Source organism: Anolis carolinensis, unplaced genomic scaffold, assembly GCF_035594765.1.
Source record: "Anolis carolinensis isolate JA03-04 unplaced genomic scaffold, rAnoCar3.1.pri scaffold_15, whole genome shotgun sequence".
Classification (NCBI taxonomy): Eukaryota; Metazoa; Chordata; class Lepidosauria; order Squamata; family Dactyloidae; genus Anolis; species Anolis carolinensis.
In genome coordinates, this window is record NW_026943826.1 from 5517523 (window position 1) to 5538173 (window position 20651).

Genomic DNA, 20651 nt, shown 5'->3' on the forward strand with positions numbered 1-20651 from the left:
AGAATACTTCTGGAACATGGACGTATATTCCTCACAACCTCTGAGGATGCCTGCCATAGATGTGGGCGAAACGTCAGGAAAGAATACTTCTGGAACATGGATATATATTCCTCACAACCTCTGAGGATGCCTGCCATAGATGTGGGCGAAACGTCAGGAGAGAATACTTCTGGAACATGCACGTATATTCCTCACAACCTCTGAGGATGCCTGCCATAGATGTGGGCGAAACGTCAGGAGAGAATACTTCTGGAACATGGACGTATATTCCTCACAACCTCTGAGGATGCCTGCCATAGATGTGGGAGAAATGTCAGGAGAGAATACTTCTGGAACATGGCCACACAATCCTAAAGACATACAACAACCCTGATTGTATTATGGTCATTTATCTGCCTCACAACCTCTGAGGATACCTGCCATAGATGTGGGAGAAATGTCAGGAGAGAATACTTCTGGAACATGGCCACACAATCCTAAAGACATACAACAACCCTGATTGTATTATGGTCATTTATCTGCCTCACAACCTCTGAGGATACCTGCCATAGATGTGGGAGAAATGTCAGGAGAGAATACTTCTGGAACATGGCCACACAACCCGAAAGACATACAACAACCCTGATTGTATTATGGTCATTTATCTGCCTCACAACCTCTGAGGATACCTGCCATAGATGTGGGAGAAATGTCAGGAGAGAATACTTCTGGAACATGGCCACACAACCCGAAAGACATACAACAACCCTGATTGTATTATGGTCATTTATCTGCCTCACAACCTCTGAGGATGCCTGCCATAGATGTGGGCGAAACGTCAGGAGAGAATACTTCTGGAACATGGCCACACAACCCGAAAGACATACAACAACCCTGTTATCTGTCTGTCTGTGTGTCTTTCAAGATCTATTTGAGTGGGTTGATCTGTCTACTAGAGTCATGGTTGAGCTATCTATTGAGCTATCTATCTAAGGCCTGTATTATAGTTTAAGGCAGGCATGGGCATGTGTTTTGGACTTCAACTCCCAGAAATCCCAGGCAGGAGTTGTGGGAATTGAAGTCCAAAACACCTGGAGAACTAAAGTTTCCTCATAAAGAGTCCCACTTCCTCCTTTTGCAGTAGAGTCCGGAAGGAGGGTTGGGAAAGGACTTCATTTCCCAGCGTGCCCCGGGAGAGCGGGCTGTGCCCTGATTGGCTGCCGCCTGCAGAAGGCTCTTTGCGCCTCTAGCTGGGCTCTTTACTCGCTCAGAGCAGGAGGGAAGCATGGCTCGGCGGGGCTCGGCTCTTTCCGCCTTGAAGCAGTGCCTGCTCCGGAGCAACGGCCGGCAGGAGCAGCATGGAGTGGCCGCCGCCTCCCTCCAGGAGCTTCGCAGCAAAGGTCAGGAGAAAGAGCCCGAGATCAGGCCTGGGCAAACTTGGGCCCTCCAGGTGTTTTGGACTTCAACTCCCACAATTCCTAACAGCCGATAGGCTGTTAGGAATTGTGGGAGTTGAAGTCCAAAACACCTGGAGGGCCCAAGTTTGCCCAGGCTTAGTCGACAGCCCAATCTCACTCCTTAACCTAGCCTAGCAAACAATGTTGTGATAGGGTTGTTGTATGTAAAGCCATTGAAATCCACAAGCATGTGGACAACTTCAACAGAAAGGAGGAAACCATGAAATTATTAGTATTAAAAAAAAATCCAAAATCAAAACAGTAGATGGGAAGCAGCACTCTGAAGGCAGAGGAGCCCCAAGGACGGATAATGACTCTGAACAAAGGATGCCCCCCAGGCAAGAGACAAAGCTTTCCAATGCTAATTAGGGTGATTAACTCAAACATTAAAGCTGGCTTCCAGCTGACAAAGGACTCTTGTCACACCCTGGACTCTCCACAGATACAGTAGAGTCTCACTTATCCAAGCCTCGCTTATGCAAGCTTCTGGATAATCCAAGCCATTTTTGAAGTCAATGTTTTCAATATATCATGATATTTTGGTGCTAAATTCGTAAATACAGTAATTACAACATAACATTTTTGCATATTGAACTACTTTTTCTGACAAATTTGTTGTATAACATGATGTTTTGGTGCTTAATTTGTAAAATCATAACCTAATTTAATGTGTAATAGGCTTTTCCTTTAATCCCTCCTTATCCCAGATATTCGCTTATCCAAGCTTCTGCCGGCCCGTTTAGCTTGGATAAGTGAGACTCTACTGTATATATTTTTTCCTTCCTTGCCTCGTTTATCCATGCCTCACAACCTGACGTTTCGCCCACATCTATGGCAGGCATCCTCAGAGGTTGTGGGTGGGTCGGGCTGTGGCGCAGGCTGTTGAGCAACCAGCTGCAACAAATCACTCTGACCAAGAGGTCATGAGTTCGAGGCCAGCTCGAAGCTCCACGTTTGTCTTTGTTCTATGTTAAGGCATTGAATGTTTGCTTTATATGTGTAATGTGATCCGCCCTGAGTCCTCTTCGGGGTGAGAAGGGCGGAATATAAACACTGTAAATAAATAAATAAATAAATTGTGAGGTCCGTAGGTCCGTTGACGCAGGGACTCCGAATACACAACACTCACGGGCACTTAACTCTGTGATGCATTCATAACTGTGACATAGGATTCCAGCCAGCCTTCCCATATACATATACCTCACAATCTCTGAGGATGCCTGCCATAGATGTGGGTGAAATGTCAGGAGAGAATGCTTCTGGAACATGGCCACACAGCCCGAAAGACATACAACAACCCTGTGATCCTGGCCAACACAATGTTGTGATAGGAGGGCAAGAAGGGAGCCATGGCTCTTAACCTAGGTATTATTATTTTAATATAATATATTATTATTGAGAGGAAGAAGTAGGTCGAAGGAGGGAGCCATGGTTTTTAACTACTATGTAGTAAATTGTATTATCCTGTTGTTGAAATTATATTATTGTGTTCAACCCAAGAAGTCAGCCATAGCAGAACCAACCTCGACACAGCGTATTATTTGGGAACACAAAAATGCTGGACCACTCTGACAACCACCACGTCAGACGACATATCACAATCCACAAGCATGTAGACAATTTCAACAGAAAGGAGGAAACCATGAAAATGAAGGGAAAAAAACTGGCTACCATGATTTTTTAAAAAAAACTCCAAAATCAAAATAGTAAATAAAGAGCAACAACCAGAAAACAGGATAATTCCAGACAGGATACAATCCAGGCCAGCTAACACCTCCCAACAAAGGTTTCCCCCAGGCAGGAAGCAGCTAGGCTAGTTTGGAACTCACCAAAGTATAACTCCCAGGATCCCACAGCATTGAGACATGACAGTTCAAGTGGTGTCAAACTGCATTAATTCTACAGCTGCCTGAGATTCTGGAAATCTCCTTCTAGTTAGCCACATCTGGAGAAACCCTGGGATTTATAGTTTGATGAGGAACAACAGCTCCCTCGGCTACATGATCCCAAGATAGTGAAGGATGGAACTCAGAAAACACGGGAATTCCAGACAGGAAACAATCAGGGCCAGCTAACACCTCCCAACAAAGGATTCCCCCAGGCAGGAAGCAGCCAGGCTTTGAAGTTGCAAGGCTATTCAATGCCAATCAAGCTGGCCAACTGCAACATTCACACTTGCCTGAATCAGACAAGAATTTTTTCTCCCACCCTGGACATTATTTCAGATATATAAACCCCACTTGCCTCGTTTCCAACAGACCTCACAACCTCTGAGAATGCCTGCCATAGATGTGGGTGGAATGTCAGGAGAGAATGCTTCTGGAACATGGCCAGACAGCCTGGAAGACTCACAGCAACCCAGTTACATTACATAGGGAAGTTGGACGAAGGAGAACCATGGGTTTCAACCTGAGTGTTATTATATAATATATATTAAAATTTATTATTTAAAGGGCAAATAGAATTAAGGAGGGAGCTATAGGTTTTAACTTGAGTGTTAATATTATATATAATATAAATTAAGGGCTCTTATTATAAAGCACAATCTGTCCAAGAAAGGGGGAAAAACTGATGACACAGGAGACATGGTGGAACTGTGTCTTCATGGCGTCCCACTCTTCACTCTGGCCCGAGTGGCAGCTGGTGCTGTATATATTATATTATTATTTAAGACCAAGGACAGAGACCTGGGTTTTAACCTCAGTATTATTATAATACTATATTCTACAATATTATTATTTAGAGTAGGGAGTAGGGCAGAGAGCCAAGTGTTTTAACTTGTTCTACTGTTACCTTTACCTTCTACTTTACTACTGTTATTAACGCGTGGCTTAGCCCAGCCACGCGTTGCTGTGGCATTGTCTGGTGGTGTTGGTGAGAACTTGTTGAGGTTGGATGGCCATCTGTCAGGAGTGGTTGGATCGTGTCCTCCTGCATGATATAAGGAAGTTGAACTGGATGATCCTTAGGGGTATCTGCTAACCTTAGGATTGTATTATTATTATTATTATTATTATTATTATTATTATTATTATTATTATTATTGAGAGGCTGGGTGGACTGAGTAGGTTGCTAGGAGACCAAGTTGGCAGAGCTTAGCCTTCTAACTGGCAGCAATTGGATAAAAACAATTACTCCTCTCCCTCTAATTAGGACTTTATTTTTCTTTTCTTTTTGTTGCATGAACGTAGAGGCATGGGTGAGGGGTTGTGCTGCCAAGTTTAGTGTTTCTGGGATGTGTAGTTTTGTTGTTTTGTCCTAGGCCGAAATTTCATTACCCTTTTGTGTGTGTGTGTGTGTGTGTGTGTGTATAAATATATATTTTATTGTTGCTTTTATTGCTGTTTTTATTGTTTTTATTGTTATTTTAAAGCCAAGTACATTGTTTTAATCTATATTTGTAAACCGCTCCGAGCCAAACTGGGAGTAGCGGTATATAAGTTTAATAAATAAATAAATAAATATTTATATTTATAGGGGAAAGTAAGGTGAAGGTGGGAGCCATGAGTTTGAACTCAAGTTGGTGATGATTAGAGGGTGTCCCAGAAGTCGTCATACTTAGGGAAAATGGCACAATGTTGCTAAATGTACCGATATTTATAAAATAGATATTACACAATGTATAAATTACAATTAAAATTATATAAATATGATTTTTAAATACTATATGCATTGTTAGTGTCGTAACAAATAAAACAAGAAGTGGACAAATAGCTTGTGTGGCGTGTGCCTTCAAGTTGCCTGCCAACCTACAGATATTCAGTGAATTTCATGGGGTTTTCTTAGGCAAGGCACCCTCTGAGTTGGTGGTTTTGCCAGTTCCGCTCTCTGAAATAGAGCCTCCAGCGCCTGCTTCTCATCCGAGTGTTAACCATAACTGACACTGCTCAGCCTCCATGATGAGATGGGTTCTGGTGCCTTTGGGGCATTTACGCCTGGGCTCACCATAAATCAGAAACTATTTGAAGGCACACAACACTATTGTTCCCTTTTCTGTTTCTCGATTTAGTTCAGGTCAGAAACGGCTTGAAGACACTGAACGGCATCGAGGAAGATAGGGTCTCAAAAACCTTAAAAAATTAAGCAAAGGGAGAAGGTGGCCAAAGGGAGAAGGTGGCCTCTTTTGCCTCAGAGGTGTCGACGAAACTCTTGTTAGTGTTTAATTGCATTAGGGACTAACAAGCCCTATTAGTCAAGGACAAAGCCCTGGTTCAACCTGTCTTTCTTGTGGCTCCCAATCTCAGATTGGGTTGCCTCCTTATCTTTTAAGCTTTGAGTGAGCTGTTACCTAGCCTTTTTATTTTGCTGAACTTTATTTAGCTGAGTTTCAGCCTGTCACCCCTTGACAATGACTCAAGTGGATTTCTTTTGTTCTCTGTCATTATGAGCTTTTGTCCACTGACTGTAAAACCAAAACAAGGTTTATGGGGAAGTGTTACCTGTGCTTGGACAAAAGACTTTCAACGCAACTCTTTCACCCTTTTCCGCAGCTTGTGAGCTCTTCGCGATTGACACGGCGTCCCAACCCGTCACTTTAGTTTTGGCAGAGGATGGCACCATTGTGGACGACGAGGATTACTTCTTGTGCCTGCCGCCAAACACCAAGTTTGTGGCGCTGGCGAAGGATGAGAAGTGGGCCTGCAGCAGCATAGGTAAGAGGAGGGAGTGATCCATGGGCACCAATGCAATAAGAGGCAAGTGACTGCAGAAATGCAAGCATCCAAAATAGGCCCATAAAGAAACTGGAGTGTCCCAGGGGCCTTAAGGCTGGAACGTTTTCATTGAGGGCCACATTAGCCTCAATGGTTGCCTTCAAGAGGCAGTTGAGGCATAGAGTAGAGCTATCCTTTCCTACTTTCCTATCCCTATTGATTGTTCCCCCACTTTTTAATGTAATACTTTAGGAAAATAAATCTCACAATAAAAAATTATTTTTTTTAAAAAAGGGGCAGTTGAATTGATGGACAGAGAATCCATGGAGTCAGAGAGAGGGCCAACTATAATTTTGGTCAGTGCTATTTAGCTTTTATCCCAGTTTGGGTCCCCAGATGTCAATAATAATAATAATAATAATAATAATAATAACCCAAAAGGCCACCCTACTGGGATCTGCACGCATCATCTGAAAATACATCACACAGTTCTAAACACTTGGGAAGTGTTCGACTTGTGATTTTGTGATATGAAATCCAGCATGTCTATCTTGTCTGCTGTGTCATACAATATAATAATAATAATAATAATAATAATAATAATAATAATAATAATAATAATAATAAAGATAAATAATAAGACTGGCAGAAACCAGTACAGGTGGACCCGGTGGTGATCAGCACACTGGGCGCCGTGCCAAAAGATCTCAGCCGGCATTTGGAAACAATAGACATTGACAAAATTACGATCTGCCAACTGCAAAAGGCCACCCTGCTGGGATCTGCAGCATCATCCAAAAATACATCACACAGTCCTAAACACTTGGGGAGTGTTTGAGTTGTGATTGTGTGATACGAAATCCAGTATATTTATCTTGTTTGCTGTGTCATACTATGTCGTTGTGTCAAAATAATAATAATAATAATAATTAAAACAACAACTTTATTTATATCCCACCACCATCTCCCAGAAGGGACTCGGGGCAGCTTACAGAAAGACAACTCCCATCACTTTTGATTCTATTCCTCATGCAGACTGGGGATAATGGGAACCCAACAGCACTTGTGACTTTAAAGCTGGGAAAAAGTCAGCCATTATATCCACAAACCTTGCATCTAAATTCAAACCCCACTCTCCTGACTCAACAGAAGCCTTCCAGGTGTTCCTGTATCCCAACTCCCATGAGCTCCAGTCATGATGTTTAATGATACTAGAATTTGAGTCCGGCATCTGGAGGAGGGCCACACAGGATGAAATGGCAACACGGATTCTCTCGAGTCTGACACATGTGCCTTAATGGAAGGGATGGGTAACTGTCATACTGCTATTAGGCTTTTGTTTGTTTCTTTTAGTAAAACACTCTTGGTATTTTTTTCTCTTTTCAGATGGAGGCACCGCTTGGCTAGAGGGAGAGGTCACTGATATAGATGGACCGGAAAGTGGCGAGGAAAAGTGGCAACGCCTGGCCAGACAACTGAAAGACGACCTCTCCACCATCATCTTGATGTCCGAGGAAGATCTCCAGGTACGGAAAGGCCAAGAGGGTCACACAAATCCCACCCCTGATGTAGGGCACAGAGATTGTATAGGCCTATCAAACTCAAAAATTTGTGCTGTCTTGGGTCCCTTATTGTCAAAAGAGCAAGATTAAATAAGTAAGCCAAAATTGAGACAGACCCAGGTTTCTTGTGAGCCTGGAAAAGGGATCATGAGTCCCTCACCTTAGCAGTGACGGGAGAGGCCTTGTCTTAATCCAGGCGCTTATCGACGTGCCCTGCCTGGACCTGGCCCGAGAGCTTTCCGACACGCAAGCCAAAGTCCAAGCGCTGCAGGAGACACTTCAGCAGGTGTTGGACCGGCGGGAGGAGGAGCGGCAATCCCGCCAGCTTCTGGAACTTTACCTGCAGGCGGTGAAAAACGAGGACCACATTGTACCCAAGAGAGAGGGTAATGAACACACTGGCTGGGGCCTGGTCAGGCTGCTCAAATGCATTACTACAGTAAAGGAGGGATACATGGTGCTAATAGAGTTATTATTATTGCCTAGCATCATTAATAAAGTGTATGGCAGGGGTCCCCAAACTTTTAAAGCAGAGGGCCAGTCCACAATCCTTCAGACTGTGGAGGGGCTGAATTATCATTTGGAAAAAAAAAACCCGAACAAATTCCTATGCACACTGCACATGTCTTATTTGTAGTGCAAAACAACAACAATGAAAGAACAATACAATATTTAAAAATTAAAACAATTGTATCCAACATAAACCTATCAGGATTTCAATGGGAAGTGTGGACCTGCTTCTGGCCAATTAATTAGGATTGTTGTTGTTGTGTGCCTTCAGGTCATTTCAGACTTTGGGAGACCCTAAGTCTAAAATTATTTATTTATTCATTTACTACATTTATTTATTACATTTATATCCCGCCCTTTTCACCCCAAAGGGGACTCAGAGCAGCTGTATGTATATAAAATATATTATATTATTAGCATAGCACAATATTAGCATTATATATTACTATATTGAACTATACCACTATACTGTACAGTAGAGTCTCACTTATCCAACATTCGCTTATCCAACATTCTGGTTTATCCAACGCATTTTTGTAGTCAATGTTTGCAATACATCATGATATTTTGGTACTAAATTTGTAAATACAGTAATTACTATGTAGCATTACTAGGTATTGAACTACTTTTTGTCAAATTTGTTGTATAACATGATGTTTTGGTGCTTCATTTGTAAGATCATAACCTAATTTGATGCTTAATAGGCTTCTCCTTAAGCTCTCCTTATTATCCAACATATTCGCTTATCCAACATTCCGCAGGCCCGTTTATGTTGGATAAGTGAGACTCTACTGTAATATTATATGTAATATATAACATATAATTAATATTATATTGTATTATTATTAGCATTATATTGTATAACATTATAATATTATTATCAATATTATATGTATATTCAATTATTATATTATTAAAAATGATATAAAATATTATATTATAAAACTGAGGGCGAGGGCCAGGTAAATGGTCTTGGAGGGCCCCCGGGCCTTAGTTTGGGGACCCCTGGTGATACCTTTCACCTCGTAAGGTACTCTTCTTCTCAGACAGAACATTATGAGATATGATTCAGGTATTTTTTTTAATCTGTTTCAACATTTTCTGTAACCTGTATATATATTCCCTTTCTGAAAACATTCCTCTTGTATAACCAGAAGCAACAGACACAGCCATGGAGGAAGCAGATACAGTGGATGCCGGAGGCAGCAGCAGAGTTGCAGCAACGGTTCCGCTCAGCAGCCACATCCTGACGGCACTTCGAGAAAAGACGGCTCCTGAACTCAGCTTAGATAGCCAGGACCTAGAGGTGGGCCTCCACATCCCTTTCATTTCTTTTGTTTGGGCCAAACAGACCTACCGTGAGGTCAGGTGGCGCGGTTGTCTCAGTCAGTATTTATGAGCCCTGAAGAGGCAGCAAACTTTGGCTGACATTGTGGAACAGACACTCTGTTATCAGCCAGGGAATGAGAGCTGTACATGTGATAGAGCTGTACGTGTAATGACCCTAATGTCATTAATCCACATCCGACAAGATATGTCCTCTCTAGACATTTTTTAGTATTCTCGAGCCATTAGACCTTCATTTCGATAGTGTTCACTATTATGTGGTTTCGGATACTCATGCCAAGTCCAGGAATATTTCATCTATGGATTTGTGGGTCATATTGTGCAATGCAAATGGATTTGTAGTGAACCATGGGACCCTGTGCTGTCATTGTGCAAAGGGGGTTATACATGGGTGGATGTAGTGCCATGCTGCTATTCTATATGGGGGTTGTGGCATCTGGTTATGGGAACGGTTGTTCAGATGAGCTGTTGCTGCACAATTCGGAGCCCTGGGACTGGTAAAACAGCCTTGCTTCCTCTTGCTATGGCATATATTCAGTCATAATCTTCTTGTCCAGGGTCATAATGTCAAAGTTGAATGGCAATTCAGGGCAGATAAAATAAGTACAGTAGAGTCTCTGTCAAAGACAGAACGCCACAAGATAAAAGATAACAAAGTTTATTGGAGTTACAGAACCAAAAATGCCCGTAAAAGACAAGGGCTAGGCAAACACTGGCCTTAAAAGTAAAAAGAGACAAGAAAAAAGTTCAAAAGATAAACCGGATTAAACCGGAGTTTAATCCGGGTTAAATCAAAACAGCTTGCTTCAGCCTGGGAATAAACAAACAGAAGCTGGTGAACAAAAAGTTCAAAGGAATGCAACTAATTGGCAGCAGATGCTTCTCTGCTGCCAAGAGCTATGTTTGAGTAACTTAGAGGTTACTCCTCCACACAGCAGGCAATTTCCCGATACAAACACAGCAGACGAGGGCAGAAGCAGTCAGCGAAGTCCCAATCCGTTCCGAAGGTCGTAAGGCAGATGCAGGCGTTTGTAGTTCACCAGTTCCAACGATAGACACAGGTAGGAGAATCCGAGGCCGTAGTCAGTCAGTCCGTAAGTCCAGATTAAGCAGATGGCGTCCGTCAAGAAGACGACGGAAGGTCAAAGCTATTAAGATTAAGCAGAGGTTGCACAACAAAACCCCACACAATTCCTCCCGCCGTCTGAGCCCAATGTCCAGGATAACTTACGTAGTCAGCAAACGAATCACACCCGTCTTCAGGAAAACTTCCCACACAGATCCCAAGCGTTCGTCCAGATTACCTTGCCCAACGCAATTTGCTATTGCTCCCAAACCCCATTTTATGCCAGTTACAAGTCCTCATCGCTATCAGCTGTTCTCCTTAGCCCGGGCGTTTCCTCATCACTTTCCTCATCAGAACTGGAACACCTTTGACTACGCCCCACAGCATCCCCAGCTGTGGATCCCGTCCCATCCCTCCAGCTTGTCCACGGGTCTAATCCTGAAGGTCCCCAATCGCCTTCCATACTATCATTGCCAGTGGCACCCAAATCCTCCCTTACACGAGTCCATTCCATGTCATCCTCTTCCGAGCTAACCATCTCTTCCTCCATTCTCTCAGTAAACCCCTCAAAAGAATCCTCGTCAGATGGTTCTGCAAAGATATCTCGCAGCCGCTTCCTTTCTCGCTCCTCGAGAGTATCTGACTCTCGAGGAGTCTTACGCCCACGTCTCCCAGTAGTAGAGCCATGAGGCTCAACCATAACAGTCTCACTTATCCAACATTCACTTATCCAACGTTCTGGATTATCCAACGCATTTTTGCAGTCAATGTTTTCAATATATCATGATATTTTGGTGCTAAATTCGTAAATACAGTAATTACTACATAGCATTACTGCGTACTGAACTACTTTTTCTGTCAAATGTGTTGTATAACATGATGTCTTGGTGCTTAATTTGTAAAATCATAACCTAATTTGATGTTTAATAGGCTTTTCCTTAATGCCTCCTTATTGTCCAACATATTCGCTTATCCAACCTTCTGCCGGCCCGTTTATGTTGGATAAGTGAGACTCTACTGTACCACTGAATGACTAATGTGAATAGTTTTAGGAAAGTGAGACAAATTCATGGAAGATAACTGCCAATCATGATGGCTATCTGTTACATCTGACTTTCAGAACTCGAAATGAACATTGCAGTTGGACTCAGGCCTTGTTTTATAGTTCAGCTAGTTAGCCATTATGGAAAGAGAGGATTCTGGGCAATAGAAGCCTTTAAACTGAGCCAGCAGATCTTCTCATGCTTTTCAAATGGTTAAGGCAAATCTTAAAACATGGATGGTGGTTCTCAGGCTAAAGTCTGCAAGACTGGTCCGTTGGGAACTACTGGTAGATTTGCGAGGCCTTTCTCTAAAGATTGGGGGTTTGAAATGTGCAGAGGCTGAGAGACAACATTCTTGGTGTTTCCTGAAAGCTGTCTGTTGAATCTATATATATAAAAGAGTGATGGCATCAGGGCAGCGGACAAAACAACAAAACTACAGGCCCCCCAACCTCGAAATTTGACAACACAACCCATCATCCACGGCTCTAGGTTGATACAACAAAAAGAAAAGAAAAATAAAGTCCTAATTAGAGGGAGAGCAATAATTGTTTTTATCCAATTGCTGCCAGTTACAAAGCTAAGTTCCACTCACTTGGTCTCCTAGCAACCCACTCAGCCCAGGGGACAGGCACAAGAGTTTGGAGAGACCCCTAAGGGCCATCCAGCCCAGCAGAACACAATCCAAGCATTCACAACACATGGACAACGTATAAATACTATACAATACTACACAGGGACATAGACCCCCCTCTACCCTCACCACTTTCACAGTACACAAACAACCAAATGCATACTAAACATAAGGACAACCATACAACAGACATTCAATACCACCACTATCTCAACAAGTTCTCACCAACACCACCAGACAACGCCACAGCAACGCGTGGCTGGGCATAGCTAGTAAACCAATATAATGGAAATGGTTATTGACAGCAACAGGTCCCAGGCAGGGCACTTTGATTCCCGTCAGCTCAATATGCTCATCATGATGATGCAGTGGGGTGCATGAAGGGGAATGGTATCAAATCCCTGTAAATCTGTCTTTTCAGCACTATTGAATGGGCCATGAGCTTCTCTTTTGTTCTCAATTGCAGCTGGTTAATAAAGAAGACCCAGACGTTTTAGCTCAAGCCCTGAGCTGGGAGAAGACAAAGGTCCTCGCCTTGCAAGAAGCCTGCGAGCAGGAGCTTTCAAGGCGCCTGCAGCAAGTCCAGGCCTTGCATTCCTTGAGGAGCTTCTCCAAGGGAAAGAAGAAGTTGCCGTGGGGGGAATGGCTGAGCTCCAAGCGCAAGAAATGAGGGGCCGGGCGGCTGAAGCTAGAGGCTGGTGCTTGGAGGTGGCGTGTTTTTTCCTTCATGTTCAAGAAGACTGAATATGAGCTGGACATTATTCCACCAAGTCTGAAGCATCTCGCAATAGCTGAAAGTTGTCTTTCCGCAGTGCCAGCTTTCAAACAGGACTAAGGAAAAGGGATAATTTTGCACTGAAATTGGAATAACGAAGTACGAAGAGAGGAAATGCTCTTTAAACAAGACAGTCTCCTTGGTACTCATTGTGATGCATTTATCGCTGCTGTTTCAAAGTCAATTGGTTTGGGGTTTATTTATTTTTTTATCTAATCTCCTCTTGCCTTATCTCATGGTTTTCTAATACTATTCTATAATGTTTATGGCCATGCATTCATGTGTAACTATCATCAATGTCCTGTGTTTCAATGCCACGTCTGCAAAGTAGGCCCAAAAGATAACTGCCTTTTTTGCCTTCACAAAAAACTCTTTATTATTGTCAAGGGCATTTTTTTTCACTTTTCTCAGGGATAGTTTACCAGCAATTTGCAATCCAGGAACAAGCAAAGCACTTTCTTTTCTCAGTGCCAGCTCCTTTTCTTTCTTCACTGTTTCTCTTAAAATGTGTGTGTGTTTAAATCTGAATTTCAGGAGCATTTCACCTATCCAGTGGTTTTTCTTCCAAGTTTTTAGAAATTTTATAACTTCCAATGATGACTTAAGATGGCTGCAGCATCATGCAACTACTGCTGTTCTTTCTACCCAATAAACTACTAAATTAGGATTGTAAAAAGCAATTACTTTAATCCTGCATTTGATTCGTTTTATTTTGTGTTAACTGCATAAACTTCTGCCTACTCACTGACCTTCTTAAGCCTCTAGCACGCTTTGAAACAGGAATAAAACAAGTCCTGGAGATTAACTGCAGCTTATACTGGCCCTAAAAATGTGAAAAAAAGACGAAATATTAAAAATAATACTTTTGTTTTACATCAATTTTACTACAAATCTTTTGGGTGGTAGGGCAGAAGTTGCACAAGTTTGCAGGTCACAGCCATAGGCCTTTCCTTCGACCCAATTCACATAAAGATTGATAAAATCAAATTTCTCAACAACCATTTGAGACCAGGAAGAAGCCTCTCAGGGGGCATGAAATGAAACACTGAAAGCACTTTTTACATATTTTTCTCTACAGAAAAAAATACAGCACAAAGATTATGTATTGCACAGTCACGTATTTATTTTTCGGCGTTGTTAAAGGCTGATGTACCAGAATATTACCTCAACACGGGCAAAGAGTGAAGGACAAAGGTGGAACACAACATTATTATGGCTGAATAGGGAATGCGGTGAAAAACAAGCCAAATTGGGACTATGAATCCAACCAGGGTTTTAGTTTGAATTTTAAAGATGCAACCAAAATATACAGGGCCTATTTGGAGCCTAGGCTCCTTGTAATAGCCTTTTTAGAGTCTGAATTACTGTATATACTCAAGTATAAGCCTAGTTTTTCAGCCCTTTTTTAGGGCTGAAAAAGCTCCCCTCGGCTTATACTCGAGTGAGGATCCTGGCTGGCTTATGCTCGGGTCAGCTTATACTCAAGCATATAAGTAATCAGTCTTACCTTATTAAAATCTTATTATTATAAATTACATTTTTATGTAAACATTCAAAAACATTTAACCTATTGATGCCTCAAATAATGAAATTTTATTAATATCTATATTTATTTTTATTTTTGAAATTTGCCAGTAGCTGCTGCATTTCCTACCCTCGTCTTATACTTGAATCAATAGGTTTTACCAGTTTTGTGATAAAATTAGGTGCCTCAGTTTATATTCACATTTATTTATTTATTTATTTATTTATTAGACTTGTATACCGCTACTCCCAGTTTGGCCCAGAGCAGTTTACAGAAATAGATTAAAACAATACACTTAGCTTTAAAATAACAATAAAAACAACAATAAAAACAGACATAGCCCCGAGTTTTTCACCCATTGAAAGCTTGTCGAAAGAGCAAGGTTTTGCAGGCTTTCCGAAAGGCAAGTAGGTCTCGGATAGTTCGAGTTTCAACTGGCAAGACATTCCATAAATGGTTGGCTTATACTCGAGTATATACGGTAATACATTGTCCCACTAATCAAAACTGAATGTGGATGCCCTTCTCTGCCCTTTAAGTCACTTTAGAGCAGGCATGGGCAAACTTCGGCCCCCCAGGTGTTTTGGATTTCAACTTCCACAATTCCTAACAGCACTGCAAGGGCTGAAGTTTGCCTATGCCTGCTTTAGAGTATCTAGGTTTGATTCTGTTTACTATCAATAACAACAAAAAAATAAGAGAAATCTAATCACGCAACAACTCTGACGCCCAAGGAGAACCATCACTGACCATTTGAGTCCACGGATGTGATGGAAATGATTTAGTTTTAGCAGGAGGAGAAGGTTTTCCAGAAGAAGTTCTTGCAGGGGGCTTTTTCCCGCACCGGGTGACGAAAGAAGGGCACCCGCTCTTCCCGAGGACTGCGCACGACCTTCTCCTGCTTTGAGAGGGGCACCCCATGCCTGCGGGAGGCCCGGTCCACCAGCCCAGAGAGAAAGGCAAGAAGCTCGTCCCTTCCTAGGTCTGCCGATCCCTAAATGTTAGATGAAAACAATTGGGAGAACCCAAAGTTATGGTTTGGAACAGTACTATCATTTGAAATAAGACTCTGGGAGTCTTATTTTGCTTAATTTCTTATCGAAACAAACAACACAGAACAGCACCCAGGTTGAATCTGCAGGTAGGACCAGAAGAAATATGCAACCAAAAAACCACTGCCAATGTCAGATAAAACAGCGACCCTTCTTCCTGTGTTTACCTAAACCAGTACTGTCAGACTCATTCTCACCAAGGGCCCCACCAGCCTCAATATAGTTGCTGCACAATTCGAATCCATGGAGACAGAAGGCTAACTATGTGTTACACCGTGATTGGTGCTTTTTAGTTTTTATTCAGTTTGAGTCTCAAATTGTTATTGGATTACCGGGACTAATGTGAATGGCAACCCAATAACCCAGGGGTCCCCAAACTAACGCCCGGGGGCCGGATGCGGCCCATCGAAGCTCTTTATCCGGCCCCACGGCACAAAGGCAGAAGGGGGTTGGGCTAAATGACCCAAGGGGTCTCTTCTTCTCTTACAACCATTATTATTATTATTATTATTTTTATTATTATTATTATTATTAACATTGAAGCTGGGTGGCCATCTGTCAGGGATGCTTTGCTTGTGCTTTTGGTGCGCAAAGGCAGAAGGAGTTGGACTAAATGACCCAAGGGGTCTCTTCCAACCCTCTTTATTATTATTATTATTATTATTAATAACATTGAGGCTGGGTGGCCATTTGTTAGGGGTGCTTTGCTTGTGCTTTCGGTGCACAAGGGCAGAAGGAGTTGGACTAAATGGCCCAAGGGGGCTCTTCCAACCCTCTTTATTATTATTATTTTATTATGACACAGCAAACAAGATAGATATGCTGGATTTCATATCACAAAATCACAAGTCGAACACTTCCCAAGTGTCTAGGACTGTGTGATGTATTTTCGGATGATGCGTGCAGATCCCAGCAGGGTGGCCTTTATTATTATTAACATTGAGGCTGGGTGGCCATCTGTCAGGGGTGCTTTGCTTGTGCTTTCAGTGCACAAAGGCAGAAGGGGATTGGACTCAATGGCCCAAAGCGTCTCTTCCAACCCTCTTTATTATTGTTGTTGTTGTTGTTATTAATTATTATTGCTCGATGGCCAACTATAGTCCGGCCCTCCAACGGTCCGAAGGATCGTGAACTGGCCTCCTGTTTAAAAAGTTTGGGGACCCCTGCAATAGCCCATGTGGCTCTGAGGTTGGAAAAAGGGTAAAGGACATTTTACATCAGGCATCATATCCAGAATCTGTGTATCTATATCCAACTCTCCTGACTAAACAGAACAAACTGCAGCCTTCCAGATGTTAGTGTATTATAACTCCCATCAGCTCTAGTCATGACATCTAATGATGAGGTTAAACAAGGAGTTATAGTCCAATATCTGGAGGCCACTTAAAATAATATGGCAGGCCAGATTTGGCTCGTGGGTCTAGAATTTTGACACATATGATCTATTATTATTATTATTATTATTATTATTATTATTATTATTATTATTATTATTATATTATCTAGATCATATGACAGTTCAGGTGACAGTCGCATTGACGAAAAACAACAGGAAAAACTCAGCCGCTATCAGGACCTCAAGATTGAACTTCAAAGACTGGCAGAAACCAGTACAGGTGGTCCCGGTGGTGATCGGTACATTGGGTGCCATGCCAAAAGATCTCAGCCGGCATTTGGAAACAATAGACATTGACAAAATTAGGATCTGCCAACTGCAAAAAGCCACCCGACTGGGATCTGCACGCATCATCCGAAAATACATCACACAGTCCTAGACACTTGGGAAGTGTTCGACTTGTGGTTTTGTGATACGAAATCCAGCATATCTATCTTGTTTGCTGTGTCATAATAAAATAATAATAATAACAACTTTATTCTTGTACCCCGGCTCCATCTCCCCAAAGGGACTCGACACAACATAATAACATAGTTATAAACCAACATAACATAACAATTATTAAAAACAGTGGTTTTATTAGATCAGTGGTTCTCAACCTTTGAGAGTAACTGAGAGAAAAAAAGTTGGTAGCATAAGCTTGCAGATCCATACTATGCTCAGTATCACCTACTTCAGGGCTACCAAATGGAGGTCTTTCCTAGCCCTACCTGAGAATGAATCTGCACTTTTGTGGAAGTGATGGCTATTACCTCCAAGGAGGGTGAGCTCAATGGAGTAGACCCTTGTTTCCTCCATAAGCGTCAGAAATAAGTAATGCTATTCTGTGATACTTAAAGAGACAGGCTCTTCTTTCATCTGCCTCTCCGCCATTTACTCGATAACTTTCTTAATTCTGAGCAAATTACAAAGGCAGCTCCATTTCGTTTGATAAAATGTTTTGAAAAGGTTTGGTGCATGCATGTCTTTTCAGAACAATTCCATTCTTCTCCATTTAGATCAAACGCTCTCATTAAAAAAGATGACAAAGGTAAGGCGAGCAGCTAAAAAATCATCAGGCTGCCATGCTGCACTTCATCCAATAATTCTGAAGAAAAGAATATATTTAATGGTGAATTTTATGTACTGGTTCTTGGATCTTTTTCAAGAGAGAGTACGGTAAATCAGGCACTTAAGAGTTGAGAAACTCTGAAAATGACTCCTTTAACGACCCTTTTGAAAATCCATAACAGCATTCAATTATATTGATAGATGAGAAGCTTTGGGTTTTTTTAAAAAGCTGATGCATATACAATGGAGATCCAAGGGCAAGTTCTTCATTAGTGATTTAGGGTGAGTTCTCAGTGAGTTTTGTTCTTTTCTCCAAGAGAATGTTCTCCAGTTCATAATTTCTATAACTGAATTTATTTAGCCTCCAAACACTATTCATGACCATTTCTGCATTGGTCTTGAAAGGCCATTTAAAAAAAATAGAGAGCCAGCACTTACATTATAGTATTGGCTATTCCTTAAGGCATTTTTAAAGCATTTTTGCTGACATAGACTAACACAGCTACCTCTTTAGAATGGTGTGTATACACACACACATATACATACACACATACATATACAAATAGTGCAACATTTAAAAAACAACGTTTGAAATCACTTAGATGCATGACATTAAACTAATGTACCCACTTACCTGAGAAGCAGCCCCACTGAAAACAGTGGGATCTATTTGAGGGTAAACAGGCATTGAACTGTGCTGTTGATTAAAATAGAAAATATGTTTTAATCCGAATTGAAACAATCTTTAAAAAAACCTTCTAAAGCATGTCATTATTGCACGTCCCCCCAAATTAATTTTTTTTCTCTACTGCTCCTGGCATCAGAGGTCTTAACAAGCCAGTTTCTTGCAATTAAACTTCCTTGACGCCCATGGGACTTTAATAATAATAATAATAATAATAATAATTCTATAAACTTTTTGCTGCTGTAGACTTAACACAGCTACTCCTTTGGAATCTAACAATAACAATTCTTTAATGTTTTTGCTGCTGTAATAATAATAATAATAATAATAATAATAATAATAATAATAATAATAATAATAATTTTATATACCGCCCTATCTCCCGGATGGGACTCAGGGCGGTTTCCAATCATAAAAGCAACACATACATTACATAGCAACATAATAACACATTATTAAGCAAGGTAAAACAATACAATTATATAGCAATAAATAACACTTACACAACCTGATCAAGGGGACGGGAACCATAAACCCAATATATTAAAGTGTATCATTTTAGGCTAGATAAATCTTGTGCAATATATAGATTAACACAGATACCCCTTTGGATGATGATGATGATAATAATAATAATAATAATTCAAAGACTCTGGCAGAAACCAGTGCAGGTGGTCCCGGTGGTGATCGGCCATGCCAAAAGATCTCAGCCGGCATTTGGAAACAATAGACATTGACAAAATCACGATCTGCCAACTGCAAAAGGCCACCCTACTGGGATCTGCACGCATCATCCGAAATACATCACACAGACCTAGACATTTGGGAAGTATTTGACTTGTGATTTTGTGATACGAAATCCAGCATATCTATCTTGTTTGCTGTGTCATAATAAAATAATAATAATAATGCTTTTAATGTTTTTGCTGCTGTAGACTAAAAGATACCCCTTTGGATAATGATAAAGATAATGATGATAATAATAATGATTCTTTAACGTTTTTACTGCTGTAGATAGATAGCACTTTGGATAACAACAACAACAACAATTCTTTAACGTTTTTGCTGCTGTAGACTAACACAGCTACCCATTTGGAAAATAATAATAATAACCATTTTGTTACCTGTCTCTTTGCATGACTTTTGAATTAACACACGTGGGATTCTCTGTAAAGCTTTTGACTAATTATAGAGTAGAATCTACTCACAAAGTCAATAGGAAATGCTGTCGGATTTGCTTAAGTTTGAAAGCCTGGCGACTTTTCTCAGTCATTATTTTTATATCCTTTTTAATATAAATAGTTGTCGACTTACCTCGTTGTGTTTCCACGCAAGACCTCCTGGAATCGGAAGCACGGCAGCTGGTGCGGCCCCCATGAGCCGGGAGAAGGAGAGGAGCGCCAGGAGGAAGGGAGCGGATGGAGGAGGATGCACAAGGAATGCCATCTGGTTGGACTCTACCACAAGCTACACCTGCTTGCCAATTATATTTTGTACTTTTTTCCCAAAGAGATGGGGAGGGGGGCATATATTTTCTGACAATATGCCTTTTTATTAAAAGGATCCCCCCTCCTCTCTCATGTCACCCCCCCACACTTTCCAAACTTAAGCAATGACGCACGAACAAGGCCGCAATTAAGTCCCCAAATTGTGCTTCTCCTGTGGCTTTAACCCTTAATTAGAGCCTCTGGGTACCGATGCCATTAAAGTACATTTACTGTTAATTTAAGCCGCATGTGGCTTTTCATGTGCCACAGTAAAAAAACCCAAAAATAACAAAGCCCCTCCAAAACCTCATTTCCTTGCCATTATTCCCAGTAATGATCTGCCTGCTTTGAGCACAAAACAGGGTGATTTTTGCAACAAATGATTCACGATGCTGGGTTTTGCCTGACAGAATTTGCAGCCGCCAGCGCCT

The 20651-nt window shown here is 41.4% G+C and overlaps 2 protein-coding genes across 3 annotated transcripts; one reads left to right on the forward strand and one right to left on the reverse strand.

Annotated features, from left to right (window-relative positions):
- The first annotated feature begins 1188 nt into the window (after positions 1–1188).
- dffa (DNA fragmentation factor subunit alpha) lies at positions 1189–13714 on the forward strand. Its single transcript, XM_003228033.4, has 6 exons — positions 1189–1379; positions 5927–6088; positions 7475–7614; positions 7847–8036; positions 9315–9466; positions 12717–13714. Exons 1-6 carry the CDS (start codon positions 1265–1267, stop codon positions 12918–12920), a joined length of 963 nt encoding a protein of 320 aa, XP_003228081.1. The 5' UTR covers positions 1189–1264; the 3' UTR covers positions 12921–13714.
- Positions 13691–20555, reverse strand: cort (cortistatin). Of its 2 annotated transcripts, XM_008121526.3 has the most exons (4): positions 20048–20555; positions 18683–18745; positions 15301–15544; positions 13691–13848 (listed from the first exon to the last, which is right to left on the reverse strand). In XM_008121526.3, the coding sequence occupies exons 1-3, from the start codon at positions 20177–20179 to the stop codon at positions 15338–15340; spliced, it is 402 nt and encodes a 133-aa protein (XP_008119733.2). In that variant the 5' UTR covers positions 20180–20555; the 3' UTR covers positions 13691–13848; positions 15301–15337. The 2 variants fall into 2 exon arrangements, with proteins under 2 accessions (XP_008119733.2, XP_062822099.1); XM_062966029.1 differs by lacking the exon at positions 13691–13848 and having other exon boundaries at positions 14124–15544.
- Between the last annotated feature and the right edge of the window lie 96 nt (positions 20556–20651).

Coding starts and splice junctions, on each gene's coding strand:
- dffa (XM_003228033.4), top strand. CDS start 1,265: ATGGCTCGGCGGGGCTCGGCTCTTTCCGCCTTGAAGCAGTGCCTGCTC. Junction 1,380..5,926: donor CCAGGAGCTTCGCAGCAAAG/GTCAGGAGAAAG, acceptor CCTTTTCCGCAG/CTTGTGAGCTCTTCGCGATT. Junction 9,467..12,716: donor TAGATAGCCAGGACCTAGAG/GTGGGCCTCCAC, acceptor TCTCAATTGCAG/CTGGTTAATAAAGAAGACCC.
- cort (XM_008121526.3), bottom strand. CDS start 20,179: ATGGCATTCCTTGTGCATCCTCCTCCATCCGCTCCCTTCCTCCTGGCG. Junction 18,746..20,047: donor TTGCGTGGAAACACAACGAG/GTAAGTCGACAA, acceptor TTTAATCAACAG/CACAGTTCAATGCCTGTTTA. Junction 15,545..18,682: donor TCAGTGGGGCTGCTTCTCAG/GTAAGTGGGTAC, acceptor TCTAACATTTAG/GGATCGGCAGACCTAGGAAG.